The sequence below is a fragment of the Cygnus atratus genome, chromosome 1, assembly GCF_013377495.2.
Source record: "Cygnus atratus isolate AKBS03 ecotype Queensland, Australia chromosome 1, CAtr_DNAZoo_HiC_assembly, whole genome shotgun sequence".
In the NCBI taxonomy this organism is placed as follows: Eukaryota; Metazoa; Chordata; class Aves; order Anseriformes; family Anatidae; genus Cygnus; species Cygnus atratus.
This window is the reverse complement of record NC_066362.1, coordinates 61979928-62000563: the sequence shown is the minus strand read 5'-3', so window position 1 is coordinate 62000563 and position 20636 is coordinate 61979928. Positions and strand designations below refer to the sequence as shown.

The following is a 20636-nucleotide window of genomic DNA, read 5'->3' as shown; positions in this document are numbered from 1 at the left end:
CACTAAGGAAACAGACCTATCAGAGTCAGAACACTGTTACCCACTCACAGAGTGGTGAGGCCAAATCATGTGGGATGATTCTTTCATAGCTGACAAAAGCATTTAGAAACATACTCACAAACATTCAAAACACTTTTTAAACCTCAGTCCTGATTTTAAACTATCTGGACAGGGGGAGACAAGCATAACTTATTCACAACAATCTCTCATTCAAGTTTTCTTTTATGTTCTATATGAAAGAAAGCTTTCATCTAGTTTTTCTCCCAGGAGACTTTCTACTTGCCTTTCTTGGGCTCCAAGGGGATGAAAGAGGTGAAGCCCCAAACAGCATGTCTTGGCTGTTCAGGAACAAGAAATGACACATTGCCGTGAGCACTCTTGAATTCATAGGCTTAAGACAGTCATATGTGCGTATCCTAAATATGAACGGTTTATCTAAAATGAAGCACTAAACTTCTTGTTATTCCCTATCATCCATACCTTTGTCAGCTTGCTTATAAGCCCCAAACATTGCTTTCTGAGCTTCATTTTCAGAAAGTAAAATCTGAAACACCTCGTCACTTCTTGTATATCTCCTTGTAAAATGAAAGCTTTTGGCTCACCCATCCACATTTACTATATAAGCTTGACTTTTATACTGACAATAGCAAACACAGGCAGATTAAACCACTTCCTGACCACAGGAGACTGCAAAACATAACTATGAAAGCCAAATATAAGTATGAAAGCCATGAACTTTTCCTCCTTTTATTATGTTGCTGTTATTCCTAGCCAAATACCTATACACTCTTTGTATCAGAATACATTGGATTGCTATTTACTTGTTCTCAGAAATCACCCTCTTTTCCAGTATTGAAAGAACAGAAGGTATCTCAATCTATGGACAACAGGGCCATGACAAATTCAATGGAATGCCTCAAACTCAAACTTCTATTTGCGTTTGAAGTCCATGTGTATTTATATGGGAATTTAAAGCATATTGGTTCTGTTTAGTTCAGGGCAAATTGGATCAGTTTCTCACTGTCTGGAGCACTGAGTTATTGATGTGGAGCATCAAACCTCCTTCACCTGTGAAGACTACAAGGCAGCAAGGAGAGATTTTCCCAGGAAAAATGTAAGAGTTCAGTTTTCTTTGTCTTTTTGCCAAACCAGTAGTTGAAAATAATCATGAACTGTGTTGCCATGTTTCATTATAAACAGATTGTGCAAAAGTATGGGGTATAAATAAAGTAAATCACAAGACCCAGCAGGAGTAGCTAGAAAAGATATTTGTCTTGTTACCAAGAATAATAGTGTTATTTGGGAAAGCCATCTTTTGGGTGCTTGACCTTATTTGCACATGTAATATAATTCAACTATGCTATCTTTGATCTACATGGATTACATATTTGTAATACCTACCATGAAGGTAATAAAAGAGAGAATTAATGCACTTCTTAGTAATGTGTAAGTAAGGAATTATGCTGTATTTTTCCACATCCCTTACATTTTTTGTCCTTTGCCTGTTTCCAGCTTCTTTGTATAAATGAGACATCTCTTGTGTGAGGTCTTAGAAACATAAGCAAGACTGTTGGAGCAAATAAAGCAGCCATGGTACCAGCCTTTCTTTCCTTTCCATCTCAGCAGAGGGTTCCCAGGCCCCCAGGAAGCATCTCATTCCTGTATGCAGGAGTATGAGAACTAGGAAGATATGCATTTTTTACCTAGTTGTGCTGTCATTCTCCATTGACCACCTAGCTAATGATGACAGTCAGCATGGACTGTAAGCTGGTAACGAGGCAGGCAGTTAAGACACCATTTTGATAATTATTGGATGATGTGTTGATAAATATTTCCTTGCCATCTATTCCTGTAAGGACCATCCTTATTACACAGTCAAGCCAGTGCCGTTTTCATGTTTCTGTTGCACCTGTTTTCAGAAACAGCAGACCCTCACAAAGTCCCCCATGGAATAACAACAACAACAACAACAACAACAACAACAACAAATAATAATGTTACCTGCTCTTCCAAATATCTGAGAAACTGATATGACAATATAGAAAATGTACTGGCAGCAGGTTATTAAGCTGGTATTAAGATAAGGTGTTAAGATAATATTTTGTATCTTATGTAGAATCCAAACTAAGTTACTTCCTGAGATTTATTTTCTATTTGTCAAAACATTAATAACTGCATAGAATGAACTTTTACTTTAGATCTTTTTCTGGAATAATTGTTTTCTCGGGACAATACAAAATAGCTACCAAGAGTTTTATTACTTGGTTTATTAAAATGGTCATCATTTAGATGAAAAATCACAATCTGTTAAGATTTGAATTGTTTGTAATGTGTAAAGAGGTAAAGAAGAAAGCATACTATCCCTTGAATTACACAGTCTGAATTATGCAAACCTCAGACAATTAAGAGAATAAATGATGCTGTCAATGGCATGGTGGGCTGAGAGACATTTACTTAGGATGACCAGCATCATTATGAGTGGATACAAAATTATTATAGACGTCTGTAAAGAGAGATGACTGACATTCTCAAATGCTCATTTGTGAAATAGTAAATGTAAAGAAGCAGATAATTATATTTAAAGGACATTTTCCAACCATAACATTAGAAAGCCTAAGAAGTTAAACATTAACCTGACTGTAAAACTCTCCATTACCTCTCCCTACAAAAAAAGAAGTGTCTGCATTTTAACCATTCAGTGTCATTCTGTGTATCAACCTTTCAATATCATTAGCATTTAGCAAAATTAGCATCATTAGCAAAATCAATAGCATTTCTCAGACTAAAACACAAAGATCCCAAACTCATTAAAAATATATAAAAAAATCTAATCCTAACGTATGTATGTTTTTACGTTGTCTGTCTTCCCTTCCACCCCCCCACATCCCCCCCTCCCCCCCAAAAATAATTTATATATATATATATAAAGCCATTTAGAAAGCCATTTAGGACTTCATTTAAGTGAAGGACATTGGTATTATGGATAACAACTTTAAAATCTTGAAATTGACTGAATTAGAACTGAACATCATTTGCACCTAGAAATAGGAGGAAACATCATCTCAAAGATGTTGCCTAAAGACTGAAAGGACACCAACAACTCTCAGAGACTCTCTTTATTTACTTTATGAGTCCTGATGTGAAAAAGCCTGAGAGTCACTACCTTGGATATCATTCCAGCTTGTCCCAAGGAGCCTGCTTATACAAGGAAAGTCACCTGCCTGCACTTTGACAAGCTACTTTAAGATGACTGCCTGTGGATTAGGATCACACAGTTTTCTCCCTGACTGTCAATTTTGTGTGTGTGTGTTCTTTGTAAATTAAGAAGGAAAAAATAACCTACTGAGAAACAGCTATACCAAAGTATCCTAAGCCTGTTATATCATGAACTGGGGGGAAAAAAAAAAAAAGGCAGGGGTGACACAACACAATAGATATTCTTTCTCTTTTTTTCTCCAAACATTTCCTTTTAGATGTCCCTTTGAAGTCACAGTCTTACAGTGTGAGTAACTGAGAACAAGAAGCTGTGAAATGTGCCTTTGAGCCATACACTTCTAAAAGATTATCACAAGGAATATATGACTGGGGTACACTACATCTGCAAATCAGTGTGGTGTCACTGAGGCTTTGTTCAGTCTCAGACTCTTGGATCAGCTGAGAAACAGAAATTTCTGTAAAGGGAAATTAGGTAGATGTTCCTCTCATTCCTCCCATTCTGTTTCTACCTTCCCACCTGGTCATACCACTGCTAATGAGCACAGCAGCTGTGTTGGTGTAATTTGCTTATGAGAAAAAAATGAACATATATTACATACATTCTATATTTAATATAATTATTTACTATATATACATAAATTAGGTAAGGATACCACTTTATTTTCCCCTCAGCACTGTCATTTCTAATACAGAAAATTGCCACTTCTCTGCTGTTCTATTATTATCCCTTCAATGTAACCTCACAATACATAATTCTTTATACTTACTAAATAGAATTTCTTCTCAGATGGATCTGATTCACTTCAGAGTCAAACACATGGTTTGGCAGAGCACCTCAGTCTTGACTGGCTACATGTGATGCTCCACTCACAGATATGCTGCGTTTCTCATTCAAAACAATTTCCATTACTTCTCTTACATTACATATATTATATACAGGGTACAGTGCTCTAGTGTTAATTCTCATCAAACAGGGAGCAAAACTGGCTCTCATGATTTTGGAACAGTCAGTCCTGAAGTGACAGTTTCTTGCAAAATTCAGGAAAAAAGCTGATCAAGGTTAGGATAGTTTCTATAAGCTGTATGGAAGAACTGCTTCTCAGCATCACCCAATATTCATTTCAAGTAGGAGGACAGCACCATAGTGTGTCACCACAGCATCAATTCCTGCTAGACCCGCTAGGAGGTTTCTGTAAGACTGCATGAGCCGTTTTGCCTGTCTGCATTTGGAATTGTTCAGAGGAATGGGAGCTGGGCACTGCCAGCAAAAGGAAGAAGCTAAAGAAAGATGAGAAGATGAGGAAAACAATACAGTGTAACCTAAGAAAATGTGACAGCAGAGAGACTGATCTGAACAGCAGAAAAGTGAAGAATATGACAAGAAAAGTGAGAGAGGCTGAAGGGGAAACAAGTGCTGCACTAGGCTGAAAGGAAAAAAAAAAAAGGAAACAACAAGAAAAGAGTGATGTGTGTCTGTCTCAGAACATAAGCTACAGTAAGATCTGAGGGTGTTAAGTGAAGTGTTAATGTTAAGGAGAGGAAAGGAGATATGGGGGCAGCACTTAGTAATACAGCAAGCAGGGAAGGGTAGGGATGGAGACACAAAGACAACTCAAATCCCCAGGATGTGACTCCATGGAAAGCTGCAGCTGTTCCATGGTGCTGAGCTGTGCCTCTGCCAACTCATATGAGACAGCAGAGACATGGTGTTCTGGACACCAGGCTCCAGGGGTCCCAGGAGTTCAGTAATACATCCCCTTCACTGTTTACTTCATGTAATTTCTTTCCATTGTATGTTTGCACGACTTGTATTCACCAGGGATCACAGGCAAAAATCCAGAAATCCTAAAAAAATGCAATTTGCAGTGGTTTCAGCCCCTCTGAAACAAGCTTTACCTTGAGATAAATACCTGAATCCTGCTGGTGTTATCTGAATCTCATATCTTTTGGAGGCAGACCCACCACGGAATTGATTGTCAAGTGTCCTAGATCTAAAATCATGGCTTTTTTCACAGAACTGAGCAACAAAAGAATGACAGGGAAAGAGGGAAGTAAGTTAATATCCACACCATAAATATCAGCATAGGAAACAGCAATAGCAATCTGCAGAGTGAAAAATCATCTCTATAGAAAAATGGAATATATTACTATTCCTAATTAGGGAATGAAGGATAACTTTAAATAAATCATTTCAACCTCCTCCAAAGAGGTTATGGCGTCAAGTCTCAGTAAATGATAGCAGGATATAAGAAATGAAATGTTTGAATGACTTTTGGAGATGAGATTTCAGATCCCCAAGTCACTCAATGCTTTGAGACTTTTGTTTAATAAGCAAGAAACATAAGGGTCTGCTCGTCAATGTCTCCATGGGCTGGCATGGAATAACACAGACAGCTACTTAAACTAAGCAGAAAACTTTTTTTTTTTTTATCTGCATGAAACTTTCTTAATATTTTTGTTATTGTTTGAAATCATAGAACCATAGAATCATTAGGGTTGGAAAAGACCTCCAAGACCATCTGGTCCAACCATCCCCCTACCACCAATATCATCCACTAGACCATGTTCCTAAGCACCACGTCCAACCTTTCCTTGAACACCCCCAGGGACAGTGACTCCACCACCTCCCTGGGCAATGCCCAGCTCCCCACTACTTACTTTCAGATAGTTGTAGAGAGCAATAAGGTCTCCCCTGAGCCTCCTCTTCTCCAGACTAAACAACCCCAGCTCTCTCAGCTGCTCCTCATAAGACTTGTGTGGAAATGTTCCACTACTTCAAAGAAGCAGTTCAAAACAAAATTAAAACTGGCCTGATCCAATAGAGAGAATTAAGGGTATTTTATTTAGGAGGTTTAGATCATGTGTTTGTTTGGTTTCTTTTCTTTTCTTTTCTCTGGAGAGAAGGAAGGTGAGGAGTTAGAATGGGCACTGGTGTTCAAAGAAATTTTTAGAAATATTCATTTTGTTGTTATTCACTTCAGTTCTAACAGAAAAGATGAAAATTATTTCATTGAAAAATAGGAAGTGTCAGGAGAAGTGAAAACCATATAAATTGCCATTACATCCAGAGGTTGTAGAAATACATTAATATTTTTCAAAGAGCCCAGGTGAATACTCTTGCAGAACTCTTCATTTCTCTTGCAGTCACTCCTTCTTGCTTTCTCCTCATTCACTTCCTTTCTTCTTCATTCACAGCTCAGTCTGGTCATCAGCTCTTTTTTCTCTAATTTCTTTCCTGTTTTCATTCCATTTATTTTCTCTTCTTCCACACCTTCTGGTAGGTCTTTCTTTAGGCATGTACTGGTGTCCATCAAGTATAGTTGTGCTGCGTGGAGGTATGTTGCAATGCAGCAGTTTTTACTGAGCAATTCTTCTGCTGTTGCACGGCACAATTGGAAGGATTTAATCTCAGACATGACAACCCATGGAATCAGCAGTTTGATGGAGGACTGTTCCCTAAGAATACTACTAGATGGTACTCTTATCTAGAGAGTATTTCACTTCCCATAAGCTTGTTTTACCATCAAGTAACGATTTAAAGAGTTTTCAAGAAAGATGGTATTAGATTGAATGAACTGGGCCATGTGGTGACATTGCAGAAGAGTAGTCTTTTCTTCCTCAGATAAGTTTGCTGTGGAAAGCTGCTCTCGGGTGAGGAAGCAGAGATGGCAAACATGCAGAAAACAGCAGATAAATCTGCTGAATGAAAGGAGTGAGTAACCTACAGCACAGTTATGGAATTTCAGGATATTAATAAAAACAGTTTGAGATCCTCAAAACCAGAAATGGGATAGCAACTGACTTCATACATGTCAAGTAAATCTAGCAACAGTCTTAGTGAAGGTGACATAGTGTTTCTGCCATGAAAGTAAAATATGCCATATAGTAAAATATAACAGCACTATCCCTGAATTTCAAAATCAAACAATTTGTCTCAGAAGTTTTTTGTTTTGGTTTGGTTTGGTTTTTAACTCATCTTGGAATAAGAATGAGATGTGGAATGAACATAATTTACATTTATCACCATGACCCAGTAGCAGCTTTGTATCTCATTGTCTTCCTTTCTGAAGTGAGAAGAGCAATTTGCAAAATCCTCTGTGGAAAACCACTTTTTTTCTACATACTTGTTTCCAAGCAGTTCCTGTGACAGGGGCTGGGTTATAGGGTATCAGGCTTAGCAGTCATAGACTACTGCTTTACATGATAGAGAGGCTGAAGCCATAGTACTCGGGGATAGTTTTCTTGTAACCTTTTCATGCCTCACAGTGCAGATCTGCAAATCTATTTACACAATAATTGCCTGCTTTTCTCTATACTGTGTTAGTTATTACCCCTCAGGCTTTGAATAGCTTTGGCTTCAATTAGTCACATTTAGCAATTTTGAAAACTTGCATTTCAAATGTTCCTGTTTTTTTAGTTTTTAAAAACATGCAAGAGGTCGAAGTTTGAAGTGATCAAGCTTTGTAATGTCTCTCTAAAAATCAAAATAAGTAGAGAGCTTGAGACTATTTGCTTATGCATTCCAGTCTTCCTGGCCCAGTGATGCTAAATATAATTTTAACAGAAGGTACATAGTCAGAGACAAGTCCCCCAGTTTCCTGTTATTAAGTTAACCTTGTTAAACATTACATTATTGTTTAACATAAGATAGGGTCTTCTCTTAATGCCATGGTGAATTATTAATAGGAGAAGCTAAGGTATTTTACCTTGTTAAGTGTAAGTGCAGTGTGTTGAGACCAATATCTGGAGCCATGCATCAGAGCTAGAATTAGACACGGATTTCTTAAACCTGTAGCGGAGCAAAAATTCAATTAGTCTGAAACAAGTCGGTGTAATTAAAGTAGGTAGCAGTCATTTAGTGAAATGTGACACAGTCAGAGACTTAGAGAGCTTATAGTAATGTAGTAACTGAACATAAAAACTACAGAAAAAAAAAAAAAACTTCTAAATAAATATTGCTTCTCTTGGCAAAGAATATTTAACCTTTGAGGTTCTGTGTCCACAAAAGGGGAGATGATCATGCAGTCTCACTGTAAACATGCATAGCTGTGATCAACTATGTTTATAATTAGCTATATCAAGCACTTCATCTGAGATTTTAAAACGTTCTACAAGTGTAAGTACTGTTACCATATTTCCAGAAAGGAGAGGAACACAAACTTGTGTATCTATTGGATCTTATATCTCTTTCACAAAACAAAACAAAACAAAAAAAAACCTTCTCAGAGTGCAGAATGGATGTGGAAATATGGATTCTGTTATGGGAATTTCAGTACCACTTTTTTTCTGGTAAAGTATAGAACTAATTATGTACTTTCACCATTTCACTACCATTACCTTAATTTGGTCTGCAGAAATACAGACCAAAAAAAAAAAAAAAAAAAAAAAAAAAGATTTAGTTGCCCTCTAAGAAACAAGTTTGAACTAGGATACAATATATGCTTAAATTCTTGCAAAGATTTTGGGCCAAATCCTTTTATATCTGGGTCAGTTTTCTTCTCTATACTTCTAATCTATGTCTTAGGTAAGCTGTTAAGTAAGATGGAAGATGTGTAAAAATGCCCTAGATTAATGGACACAGAAATTGAAAGGATTAGATTTTAAAGCTCTTGAACACTTCATAAAAGAGTAACCATAATGGACTGATAAGAACTCTAAAAGGCATTTGCTGAGCAAAGATACTTCCAAAGAAGGTTTTGGGATCAGCTAGAGACATCTCGCAAGTGACTCTGCTAGGTCATAAGTGAGTGAATAAAGAAATCACTGATAAAATCAGTGTGCTAGCACCACTTCCAATCAAGGGAAAAGGAAAGATTTTATTTTTTTTTTAACTTCAGTAAGAGTCTCTTCGGGCTCACAATATATTAATATTCCTGACAGAGACACTGCTGAATGTTGCAAAATCTCCAACAAACAGTAAGTCTCCACTGTCCACTCAACTGTTGAGACTCATAAAATAAGTTTATTCAGGGTCCCACAAGGACCTCCAAACCTTGGAGGGATTTGCAGAGATTCACTGAAATCACAGTCACAGTGTCTTTACTGGACACACTGGCAGGATGAGGGGTTTAATCAGCAGTTCTTTGAGACCCCATTTACTTATTACTTCCCTTCCCTTCCCTTCCCTTCCCTTCCCTTCCCTTCCCTTCCCTTCCCTTCCCTTCCCTTCCCTTCCCTTCCCTTCCCTTCCCTTCCCTTCCCTTCCCTTCCCTTCCCTTCCCTTCCCTTCCCTTCCCTTCCCTTCCCTTCCCTTCCCTTCCCTTCCCTTCCCTTCCCTTCCCTTCCCTTCCCTTCCCTTCCCTCCCCTCCCCTCCCCTCCCCTCCCCTCCCCTCCCCTTCCCTCCCCTCCCCTTCCCTTCCCTCCTCTCCCCTTCCCTTCCCTTCCCTTCCTTCCCTTCCCTTCCCTTCCCTTCCCTTCCCTTCCCTTCCCTTCCCTTCCCTTCCCTTCCCTTCCCTTCCCTTCCCTTCCCTTCCCTTCCCTTCCCTTCCCTTCCCTTCCCTTCCCTTCCCTTCCCTTCCCTTCCCTTCCCTTCCCTTCTCTTCTCTTCTCTTCTCCTCCTTTTCTTCTCTTTTCTTCTCTTTTCTTTCTATATGTATACATTTTAAATAAGAGATGTATTTCTGTTATGCATTAGCTCCAGGTATTCGGAACAAAGTATGAGCTGGTTTCACTCAGCCTTCTCAACTCTCACCTCTTTCCCTAGCTTTGCTGCTTCTCACCGAGAGACTTTGAGTAGCTCTCATAAGCTTTTTCTATTTAATAGTACAGGCATGATAGCTGATATGAGGATAATGAAGTGTTGTGCCTCCAGTTGAAACTGGGCTGCCGAGGGAAACCTTACCTGTAATGGCTCTGTTTCTTCAGAGAATATATTCTGGAATCTAATGATCTCCAATTCAATCTTAACAGAAAACAACTCTTTTACTGAGGGAACCTTTCCCGGGACTGTAAATATTTATAATTTTAGTCTGAATTCTGGTATGGATATTTTAACAAAGTGCTTGAAGAAGATAGTAGTAGCCAGATAAAACTTTCCTTGTTTGGGTTGACTGGTGTAAGGAACTTCAGTCAAATTCCAACAACAGTGGTACAGTGCAGAGAGGGAAAGGGAAATAACTTACTGAAATCTGTTGTTTTAATCTCCTTTTTCTATATAACCTCTGCAAGTGGAAATCAAAATAGGTCCACTCATGAAATATGTGTGACATAAGCCAGTCTCCTTTTTTTTTTTTTTTATTTTTCCTTTTGATGATACCAGCAATTCTTCTGGCTTCTTTATAGCCTACTATGCAGTTGAATCATGCTCAAAGTGATGACTAAATAAAACTGGTTATAGTGCATAAGTGCAGGCCTGAGCATGTGTGTCTGTGCAGTGGATACCACAGTCTAATTATACCTCAGTAGTCAGCCTGTTTGCTACTAACAATAAATCAAACTCTAATGGTTTCCCAATTTTATCAAATTGTATCTCTGATCCTTATTTAAAATAAAATGTATATTGCAATAGAATGTAAATTGTGATAAAATGTGGGGCTTCTCCACCTGAGATACTTCAGTTGCATCTAAATTTTCAGCACATACTGAGGCCATACTACTGACGAAAATGACTGCTTTGTGTGGTAGCTGCCTTTGTGTGCCTCTAGGTGGAGATCCTATCCATTTAACTCAGCCCTCTGGAGAGAACAGTGGGATGCTTCAAAAGGGGTACGGTTCTCTTCACTCACTAGACAGCAAATTTAGGCAGTTGCTTTGAAAAAACTTGTTTAAGTTACAAATTAAATGAGGAAGGTAGATAAACCACATTAAAAAAAAAAAAAAGTAACTTTTTTTTCTTTTTTTCTGACAGTTGTCAGATACTTGTTAATATCTAACTTGTTTTTGTTTTTGTTTTTGTTTTTTATGAACCATCCATGCCAGGTATTTGTTTCACTGTCTGTGTGTAGTGCATATTCTAGTCTATGTTATTCACATTTTGAGCTAGACCCTGCAGCACCTGATGAACACTAATATGCAGAACCTAGGAGAATGGGAGAGGAGGAGCTCACTATCATGAGATGCCAATTATCAGCAGAGCTATTGCACAGTTTCCACTGTGGGAGTTGGCTGATATGACATCTGGTACATCGATGTATTTCTTAGCTTTAGGCTTTTTGTTGTGTTTCAATTTTTACTTCCTTACTCAGTGATTAGAGATGAGTGGTGACATCTTAGTACAAGGACACCGCAGGGGGCAGTCTTGCTGAATGCTTTTATGTGGGGGATGAAGAAGTCAGGACTTTCAGATGCTTTATTCATGTTATACCACCTCTCAAATGATGGATAACATTTTCTGAGATCTATACAATTCACAGTTTCAGCTTTGCACTGCCTATATATAAATGTATGTTAAAGAGCTGTAGCTCTCTGCAGCTGCAGATACACTTTGAACACTGTCTTTAACCAGAGAACCCCAGTTCCCTAGTTAATTGGCAATGTTCACTGGGGGTGTGGACTAGGCTATGCATGGATATCGTACAGAGAGGGCTTAAAAATAACTTTTAGTCATGGATCATTGTTACACAACTCCATCTCTTCTTTTTGCACAGCCCAGCATTATGGGTTGTGAGATTCCTACAGGCCCTGTCCCATCCTCAGTTGATATGACATCTGGCAGTTTACTAGGGGCTTTTTCCTGCCTAACCAACCCCCTAAAGGAGTTCTGAAAATAATGTTAATAATGCTCCCAATAAATTTTCCCATTCCTTTTCTTCATCTCTTTTTTTATTCCTTACTTCACTTTGGACATGTACCTCGGAGAAGAAGTGACACCCATTTGGAAGGCACTGAGGTGTCAGCCTCATGTTCCAGGATACAGTACTTTCAACTGCTGTAAACATCTGGTGAAATGCCACAGAAACCAGACAATGTTGAGGACCTGAGGATAACAGCAGTAACCTCTTCCTTTCCCCTTAATAAGAGATTCATATTGTCTTTCTTACTCCAAAGACTTTGTGCTCTGATTTCTGTGTTATAAATTTCTATTGATCTCAACAATTAGATTTCCAGCCCCCCACATCCCAGCTTACTTGGGAAAAAAAAAAAAAAAAAAGTCATTTTTAGTTTTCTAAAGGTAAAGGGATCTGAACTATTTACTTGCCTGAAATGTAGCAAGTACTCAGTCTTTTCAATTGCCTTTCTGCAAATTCCCTCCAGTGTGTAAATACCTTTTCCAGGTTGAGGTGCAGAATATTGAAGGTGATACTCAGAGGGAATGAACTATTGTATTCTGTACCTCTTACTATATGGGCAACCATATCACATGTGTGTACTTTGGTACAGTTCCACAGGAGCACAGAGAAAAGCCTTGCCATATCTTTGCCACAAGGCTTGGCTGTTTGCACACTTTGGGACCAAGGGTTATTTATATAAAATCCTAGCAAGAAGAAGGCGACACATGAGTGACAGCATTTCTTCTAGTCATAGAATCATAGAATATCCCAATTGGAAGGGACCCACAAGGACCATTGAGTCCAACTCCTGCCACTACACAGGAACACCCCAAAATCAGACCAAGTGTCTGAGAGTGTTGTCCAAACACTTCTGGAACTCTGGCAGTCTCGGTGCAATGGCTACTGCCCTGGGAAGCCTGTTCCAGTCAGTGCGCAATTACCCTCTCAGTGAAGAACCTTTTGCTAACATCCAGCCTGAACCTCCCTTGTCACGGCTCTATGACACTAGTCCAGGAAGTAAAAAATCCCTTTTTGTGAATCAGAAACTGTTAGATGAAAACATGACTATGAAGTTTATTTTTCAGGTTTGCACAGTGCATTAAGTTGCAGGATTTAAGTTGGAGTAATGTCAGCTGCCCAAAGACAGAACATAAATACTCTCGATTATCCAGGCCCTGAAAAATAAAGCCATACCTACAGCCAAAGCTATACTTATAGAAAGATAATAGAGTAATTGTCCTAGTACCAGTGGGTGACTATCAACACAATAGTAATAGTAACAACAACACCAATTTAGTTGAAATACATAATTATCCAGACCTTTGAGGAAAACTGCTTCTTTTTGGTTGTTTCCTGAAACTAGAGAGATTGTATTTTTGTGTATGCTACCTATACTTTCCATTGTGTGATTTTGAATACAAACCAGTTGGGCCTATGACACTATATTCACCAGTTTTAGACTCTTGGAACAGCAGTGAGCAAGATGTGTTTAAGTGCTGTACAAATCTTCAGACCCTGACAACAGCACTGAGGCAGCAATGTTGATGCCAACACTGCCACCTACTCAAGCAAAATTCCCTGCTGCTTTTGGGGGAGTATTTTTATCTTTGCTTTATGCTATTTCTTGTTACTGGCACAGTGTTAGTTTGCTTTTGTTAATGCTCCATGACTCTGATTTACTTATTGTTTAAAGATATGCACAGAAACTGTTTATTTCACCCTTAGGTACTCTTTAGGATGAGATGGGGAAAAGTAGATCCAGGCAGTCCCACAAATTTTTTTCATTTTTTTTTTTGTGCTAGGATGTGTTGATTGAGGGGGAAAAAAAGTGTATGAAAATAAGAAGAATGGACCACACAGAGGCAGTAGTATTTTGCAAAGCTGTTTCTAGTTTTAGATGGATTGCAGAAGGTAACCCATGCAGTGAAGATATTAGTCTTCTGATATTTGGGGATTTTCTGAAATGTATTTTTTACCAATAACCCAGACAAGGTCTATCATTTCTCCTGAAGTCTGTAATAAATTCTGACAAACGTGCATAGTATATTTGTCATGGGCTTTGGGTTTTTGTTTCTCTCCTTTTTCACACTGTGGCTTTAAATGGTGCAAAGAATGAATTTAGAATCAAAACCAGTGCAGTTCAAAATCAAAATCAATTCAGGGAAATATACAAAACTTTCTTCTTGCTACAGCAAAAATCAAATCCATTTTGCATACATTTGGACTGGAGACAAACTGGATCAAAGGGGAATAACGGTTAGAAAATGTTTTATTTTTGTTTGAGAGTTGAATGCTGAAAAATGCTTAGAGTGACAATGCAAATAGGTTGCTGGGTAATCCCATTTAAATCTTCAATATAATTGTCAGGTATAGATTATTTGCTTCCTCTTTCATGTCTTGACCTTTTTACACTTTCAGAGGATTGAAAGAAGCCATTAAATCCTTATGATATTTAACTTGGCAATATACATAACATAAAGGAAGGATTTATCTAACAAACTTTGACAGGCATAGCATATCAGTCAATTTTTTTCAGCGTAAACAATTCCATAGTCTGTTTTGTGACAGATGTTGATGATTTGTTCTCAACGAAAAATTATAATGATTGCATCAAGATACATCTGCACTAAAGGGGATGGATCCTGTCAGGGCAAGTGGAAAACAGTCGAGTCGGCAGGATGTAATTGATAAGTACCTTCTGTCTGAAGTTCATGATCTGAAGGGTAATATCTAGACCTTACCACTTCCCCTTGCCCTCCCATTTTTGGGATGAATACCCCCAATGACATCATTTTTGTTCCTCACCCTCACCACAGTTCCTATTTCCAATGAAATGGTTTACAGAAACAAATTTATGCACCAGACCTTTGTTTTGCTGTTCCCAGTGACTGCTAGGGAGATAAATGAAGGACTGAGAAGCAGACCATGGCTGCCAGCATGCTCTGTGAAAGTATACTCCAGCCTGTGCCAGCCTAGGCTATGTTTTGAGTGAGGATGGGGATCCAGCTCAAACCACCTGTGCCCTGCTTCTGCCTGTCCTGGCAGGCACTCACAGTAAAAAAGACCTGGCATCACACCACACTAAAAGTGTACACTCTGTGAAACCCACCAAATCCCCCCATTCTGTCCCCAGCCCCAACCACAGAAAGGAAAGGAATGATTTCAGCAGTGTGGAAAAGCTCTTAAGAGAAGAGAAACTACTGTACTGAAAATGTTTCCCAACCACTTATCAAATATCAAACAATTAATTTTTTTATATGTGGATTTCTCTGCCTTGGATATTTTCCATGCAATTATTATGGTGTTTACATTCCACAAAGTCATATATTATAATATATATTTCAGAAAATGAACTTGGTTGTTTTTCAGGTCACAAGAGAAGTTTCTTGCCTTTTCTGGCTATTCTCTGTTTAGCAAGAATGCACTTAGTATACAAGAATAAATTATGGTAGCCCATGGGAGTCAGTGCCATATTGTGCAACTCATACAAATACCCATGGGCTTGCAGAAGAGAGCTCTGTTTGTTCAAGAACAAGATCTGGTACTTCTCATAATGGGAGGTCATATTACCTTAAAATGCCTCTGCCTGTAGGTCTGCCTGATGAGTAACATCTGTTCCCATAACAACTGCCTCTCCAGCAGGAGATACGTACTCCGTGGCATGACAAAAATAAAAATAGTCCACAGTCCTGTTCTGAGGGAGCAAGCAGCCCAGCCCCAGTAAGGAAGAGAAATCTCCTTACGGGTGTGATTCAGACCCTACTAGGGCCAGCAGAAAACAGTCTAGCAGATTCAGGGTATCTTGCATTAGGAGGTAAGAATATTCCTGTCTCTGCTCATATGTGTAGAATGGAAGTTCTATACAGAGTGATGAGAGATGTCAGTTGAAATCAAATGTTCTGTACGTTCTCATCAGCACACACAGGAAAATGTGGTTCACTTTACAATCATATTGATATAAGAAAAGAAATATTTTACTGTGGTATGTGATGGCAGAATTTGCCTCTGTTTTTCCACACATAGGAAAGCCATGGCAGTCAATTTAATTTGCAGTGCAGGACTATCAGTCTTCCTATGACAGCTTCATGCAAAAGGAAATAATTGGGAAAGGGATTCCTCTGTTTTACTTCCATTCAGAAGAATACAGTGAAATCCTATTCTTGACAAGTAAAACTAGGTTTTAGCTCTCATTGAGCTCCTTGCACCCCAGATAATAAAATCAGGGGAATTACCAATATTTCCATTAAAACTGGGTAAAAAATTCAGCTGAGAAGATTTAGGAATAAAGTTAGCTGGGAGGTAGTAATTTGATTTCACAAGTTTCAAGGTTTTAAAATGAATTTTAGTGCTCCAGTGGAATAAAAACAAAATTCTTAACATTTTGTCACAATGAGATTGTACAGAAACATCTGTCTTCTTATCATAAAGCATATTTTTTTTCTGCTCAGATTCTCTCTCACCCTCTTCCCTTCTTTTTCCAGCTTCTCTTGCTCTCTCTCTCACTCTGTCACCAGAGGTAGCTGCAGAACCCTGGATCACAAACTCTTTTCAGGTGAAATATTTTTGAAATCAATACATCTTTGTGGGTTATTTCATCTTTTCATCAAAAATGCGTCCGGTCAAGAATGTTCATAAACAACCCTGCTTGGAAGAAGTCCCCAAAAATTGATAGCTTACACACCTGGCTGGATAGCCAGCTGCTCAACTCTGAGTCTGGGGCTGAAAAGGTGAATTGCTGAAATGACAGTCCTATAGATTAAAGACGTCTGGGATATTCTCATGTCTATTTTTTGCACCAAGAATAAATTCTGCTACATTCCCCTTGGCATATTCTTACCATACAAAACACATATTTAAATAAACATTTTTCCTCACAGCTTTTTGTTTTCTTGAAATTCATCCCAAGGATTTTAGGGATGTATCTGTGATTAACTAGTAGGAAAAAATGTCTGTCTAGCCTTATGTTCTTCTATTTATCATGTGCCCACCTCACCATGGAACTGGCAAACAAATCTCATCTGTTTTAAAAGCGAAAACAAATGCATAAGCCTTATCTTCTGCCAGTCATATCTCTTTAAGTAAAAATTGTGAGATTATGAAGTCCCCTCAACCAGAGAGCCTTCACCCTGGTGTAGCATCTTGACTTTTCCACAGAAACAGACTTGCTTATTTTTCTTAGAGTTCACAAGGGTTTTTGCTGTTGTGCTGACATTTCACATCATCTTTTTCCTTTCGCTTCTGAAAGAAATTATGCAGTTCTAAAGTGACAATGAAAATGCCTTGCTCCAAGTGACATGGATTATATATTTCTGTGCATCAACAGGCTTGTCACAGAGAACAGAGAAGTATTTCCCTGAAGTATAAAGGAGCCAAACTAATATAACAATTTTTTTTTTTAGTCTTCATTAGATTGTATCACCACTTCTAAAAGCTCAGTCTTAAAGAAGTGATGACTTATGGGTGGGTAAAAAAAAAAGAAAAAAAAAAAAAAAAGGAAAATACTCCAATTAGAAACAATCTAACTTCTCTGTCACATCTGGCCTTCATGCCTCAATAATCCCTTGAGCAGAAGTCATAAATAATGAGAGCTAAGAGACTGGCTGTACAATGCCAGTGCATTCTATTGATTTCCAAGGGATGCACAAAAGGATAGTACATATCCTTAAGGCAAAAGCATGTGCTGTTTTGTTGGTCTTCTATCAAATATATGTTGCTAGTATTTTAATTAATGTTTATTGAGTACTGCCGATAGGTATACAGGGCACAAAAAGAGTTGCTGTGTATGAACAGAACAGATTTTATCTGTTTCTTTCTTTACCCTTTCCTTGCTATCCATTTCATAACTTTTGTCATAGCTTTGTGTGATATAAATTAAAAATATTTTGATTTGAAAAATAAATAAATAAATAAATAAATAAGGCAAGTACAATTGAGCAAGCGTCAAGAATTTTATCATGTTTAAAAAAAAAACAACTTTTGCTAGGCACAAATGTCAAGAGGATGTACAAAACCACTTTGATTTCACTGAAAAGAAAAAAAAAAAGAGAGAGATAAAGAGAAAAAATAATTTGTAAACATCTAGCTAGACAGCCAGATTCACAGCTGAGGTGAGTCTACCAATTCTGTTGACTTTAATAGATCTGCCCCTTTTTTGTTTCTCAGAAGACTAATAACTTCAGTTTGGCATAATGGTAAAATCTTTGCAAATGATGAAAAAAAAAAAAAAAAAAGAGGTAACAGCAGTGCAAGAAAGTTGAGAGATTAAACAAACTTGCTCCATGAACCTTAAAAAAGCATACCCAGCAGGAACATGAAGGAAAGATGGAACCATAAGTCATTTTCTCATGATTCAACTCATGGTAAATCACACCTTCACCTTGGGTTATAAGAATGACATACTCCCAGGACTTCAGGACTTTATTTTATTTATTTATTTATTTATTTTTACTTGGAGGTCGCTTGAAATGAGCACACTGAATTTTTATATTTGTATGGAAGGAATCAATATGCAGATCTTGTTACAAAATTTTCAAGTCATTCCTAGTTTTATAACTGGACAAAGAGAAAAATGGATGGGACAACTTAAAAATCTAGATATGGATTCAAATACAGTGATTTTGTCACACAGCTACAGAAATCCTTTTTTCTATGTTATTCGAAAGGGTATATTATATGTTGCAATGTGTTTTCATTAGCACGAGAAGAATGATTCTTCTGCACTCAATCTTCTACCTTTAAATTCTTTCCAAGTAGTTTTTTCTGGAATCCATTTCCTAAAGGTAAAGGGACTGACTTCATAATGGTATATGTTTTCTTTTCTTTCCTCTGCAGGCTTAAGTGATAATTGAGTATCTCATTAGCAGCACAGAAATGAATAACTCAACGTACATAAACTCTTCCACTGAAAATGTGATGGCTCTGGAGAGCCCCTATAAAACTGTTGAGGTGGTCTTCATTGTCCTGGTAGCAGGGTCTCTCAGTTTAGTCACCATAATTGGGAACATCCTGGTCATGGTGTCAATCAAAGTCAACAGGCACCTGCAGACTGTCAACAACTATTTCCTGTTCAGCTTGGCCTGCGCAGACTTGATCATTGGCATCTTTTCCATGAACCTGTATACACTCTACACTGTGATAGGCTACTGGCCCTTAGGGCCTGTGGTGTGTGACCTCTGGCTGGCTCTTGACTATGTGGTCAGCAATGCCTCTGTAATGAACCTCCTTATTATCAGTTTTGACAGATACTTTTGTGTCACCAAGCCTCTGACATATCCTGTAAAGCGGACCACTAAGATGGCAGGCATGATGATTGCAGCTGCATGGGTGCTGTCCTTCATCCTGTGGGCCCCTGCAATTCTCTTCTGGCAGTTCATAGTAGGAGGAAGGACTGTCCCTGACAAGGATTGCTACATCCAGTTTTTTTCCAACCCTGCTGTCACTTTTGGCACTGCCATTGCAGCTTTCTATTTACCTGTTATCATCATGACTGTTCTTTATTGGCAAATCTCTCGAGCCAGCAAGAGTCGGATAAAGAAAGGGAAAAAAGAAGCTGCCCAAAACCAGGATCCAGTTTCCCCCAGCCTTGTTCAAAGTAAAATAGTGAAACCAAACAATAATAACATCCCAAACAGTGGGGATGGATTGGAGCACAACAAAATTCAGAATGGAAAAACCACTGGAGAAACTGCGACGGAGAACTGTGTTCAAGGGGTGGAGAAGGACAGCTCCAATGACTCCACCTCAGTCAGTGTGGTTGCTTCCAACATGAAAGAGGATGAATCTGCCAAAGATGCCAGCCAGACTTCTGCCTCCCAAGACCATCTCAAAGTGGAGAACTCCAAGCTGACATGCATCAGGATAGTCACGAAGTCTCAAAAGGGTGACAGTTGTGCTCCCACAAACACCACTGTAGAGATAGTAGGCACCAATGGAGAGGAAAAACAGAATAGTGTAGCCCGGAAAATCGTCAAGATGACAAAGCAGCCTGCCAAAAAGAAACCACCTCCTTCTAGAGAGAAAAAAGTAACAAGGACCATTCTGGCCATCCTGCTGGCCTTCATCATCACCTGGACCCCATACAACGTGATGGTGCTCATCAACAGTTTCTGCACATCTTGCATCCCTGGTACTGTATGGACCATAGGTTACTGGCTCTGTTATATCAACAGCACCATCAACCCTGCTTGTTATGCACTCTGCAATGCTACTTTCAAGAAGACGTTTAAGCACCTTCTTATGTGCCATTACAAGAATATAGGAGCTACAAGGTAAAAATAATAATACAAATAATAAAAATAATAACAGAAAAGGTGAAGAATTTCTAAATTAAATAATAAAACAAACAAATAAACAACAATGCCATAGCACTTTATGCTCTACTATGGAATGTGCAATCCAGGATGTTAGTGGAAATATTGAGATGGGGCATCTGCTCCACTCCTGAGAACTACACTTAAAACATTTTTTTCTTTTTTTTTAAATTACTAACAATAAATCTTGAGGACATGATGTTTTGAGGAGTTATTCAAGTATATGATCTGGAGACAGTACTTTCTGAGAGTATTTTGCAGAAGGGATTTAGAATCTATGTGTTTTTTTTGTTTTGTTATTTTTTTTGTCATTGTGTGTAAAATATCTATTTTATTCTGTGTGTTTAAGAGGTCTTCATATAAGGAAAAGAAATGAGGTAACTTTTAAAATAACTATGTGGA

At 38.3% G+C, this 20636-nt stretch overlaps 1 protein-coding gene across 1 annotated transcript; it reads left to right on the top strand.

Moving 5' to 3' along the window:
- Positions 1-1002: 1002 nt before the first annotated feature.
- Positions 1003-20196, top strand: CHRM2 (cholinergic receptor muscarinic 2). The gene is made up of 2 exons (XM_035568557.1): positions 1003-1114; positions 18757-20196. Exon 2 carries the CDS (start codon positions 18796-18798, stop codon positions 20194-20196), a length of 1401 nt encoding a protein of 466 aa, XP_035424450.1. The 5' UTR covers positions 1003-1114; positions 18757-18795.
- Positions 20197-20636: the final 440 nt, after the last annotated feature.

Excerpts from the sequence above, each read along its gene's own strand:
- CHRM2 (XM_035568557.1), top strand. The coding sequence starts at position 18,796 with ATGAATAACTCAACGTACATAAACTCTTCCACTGAAAATGTGATGGCT.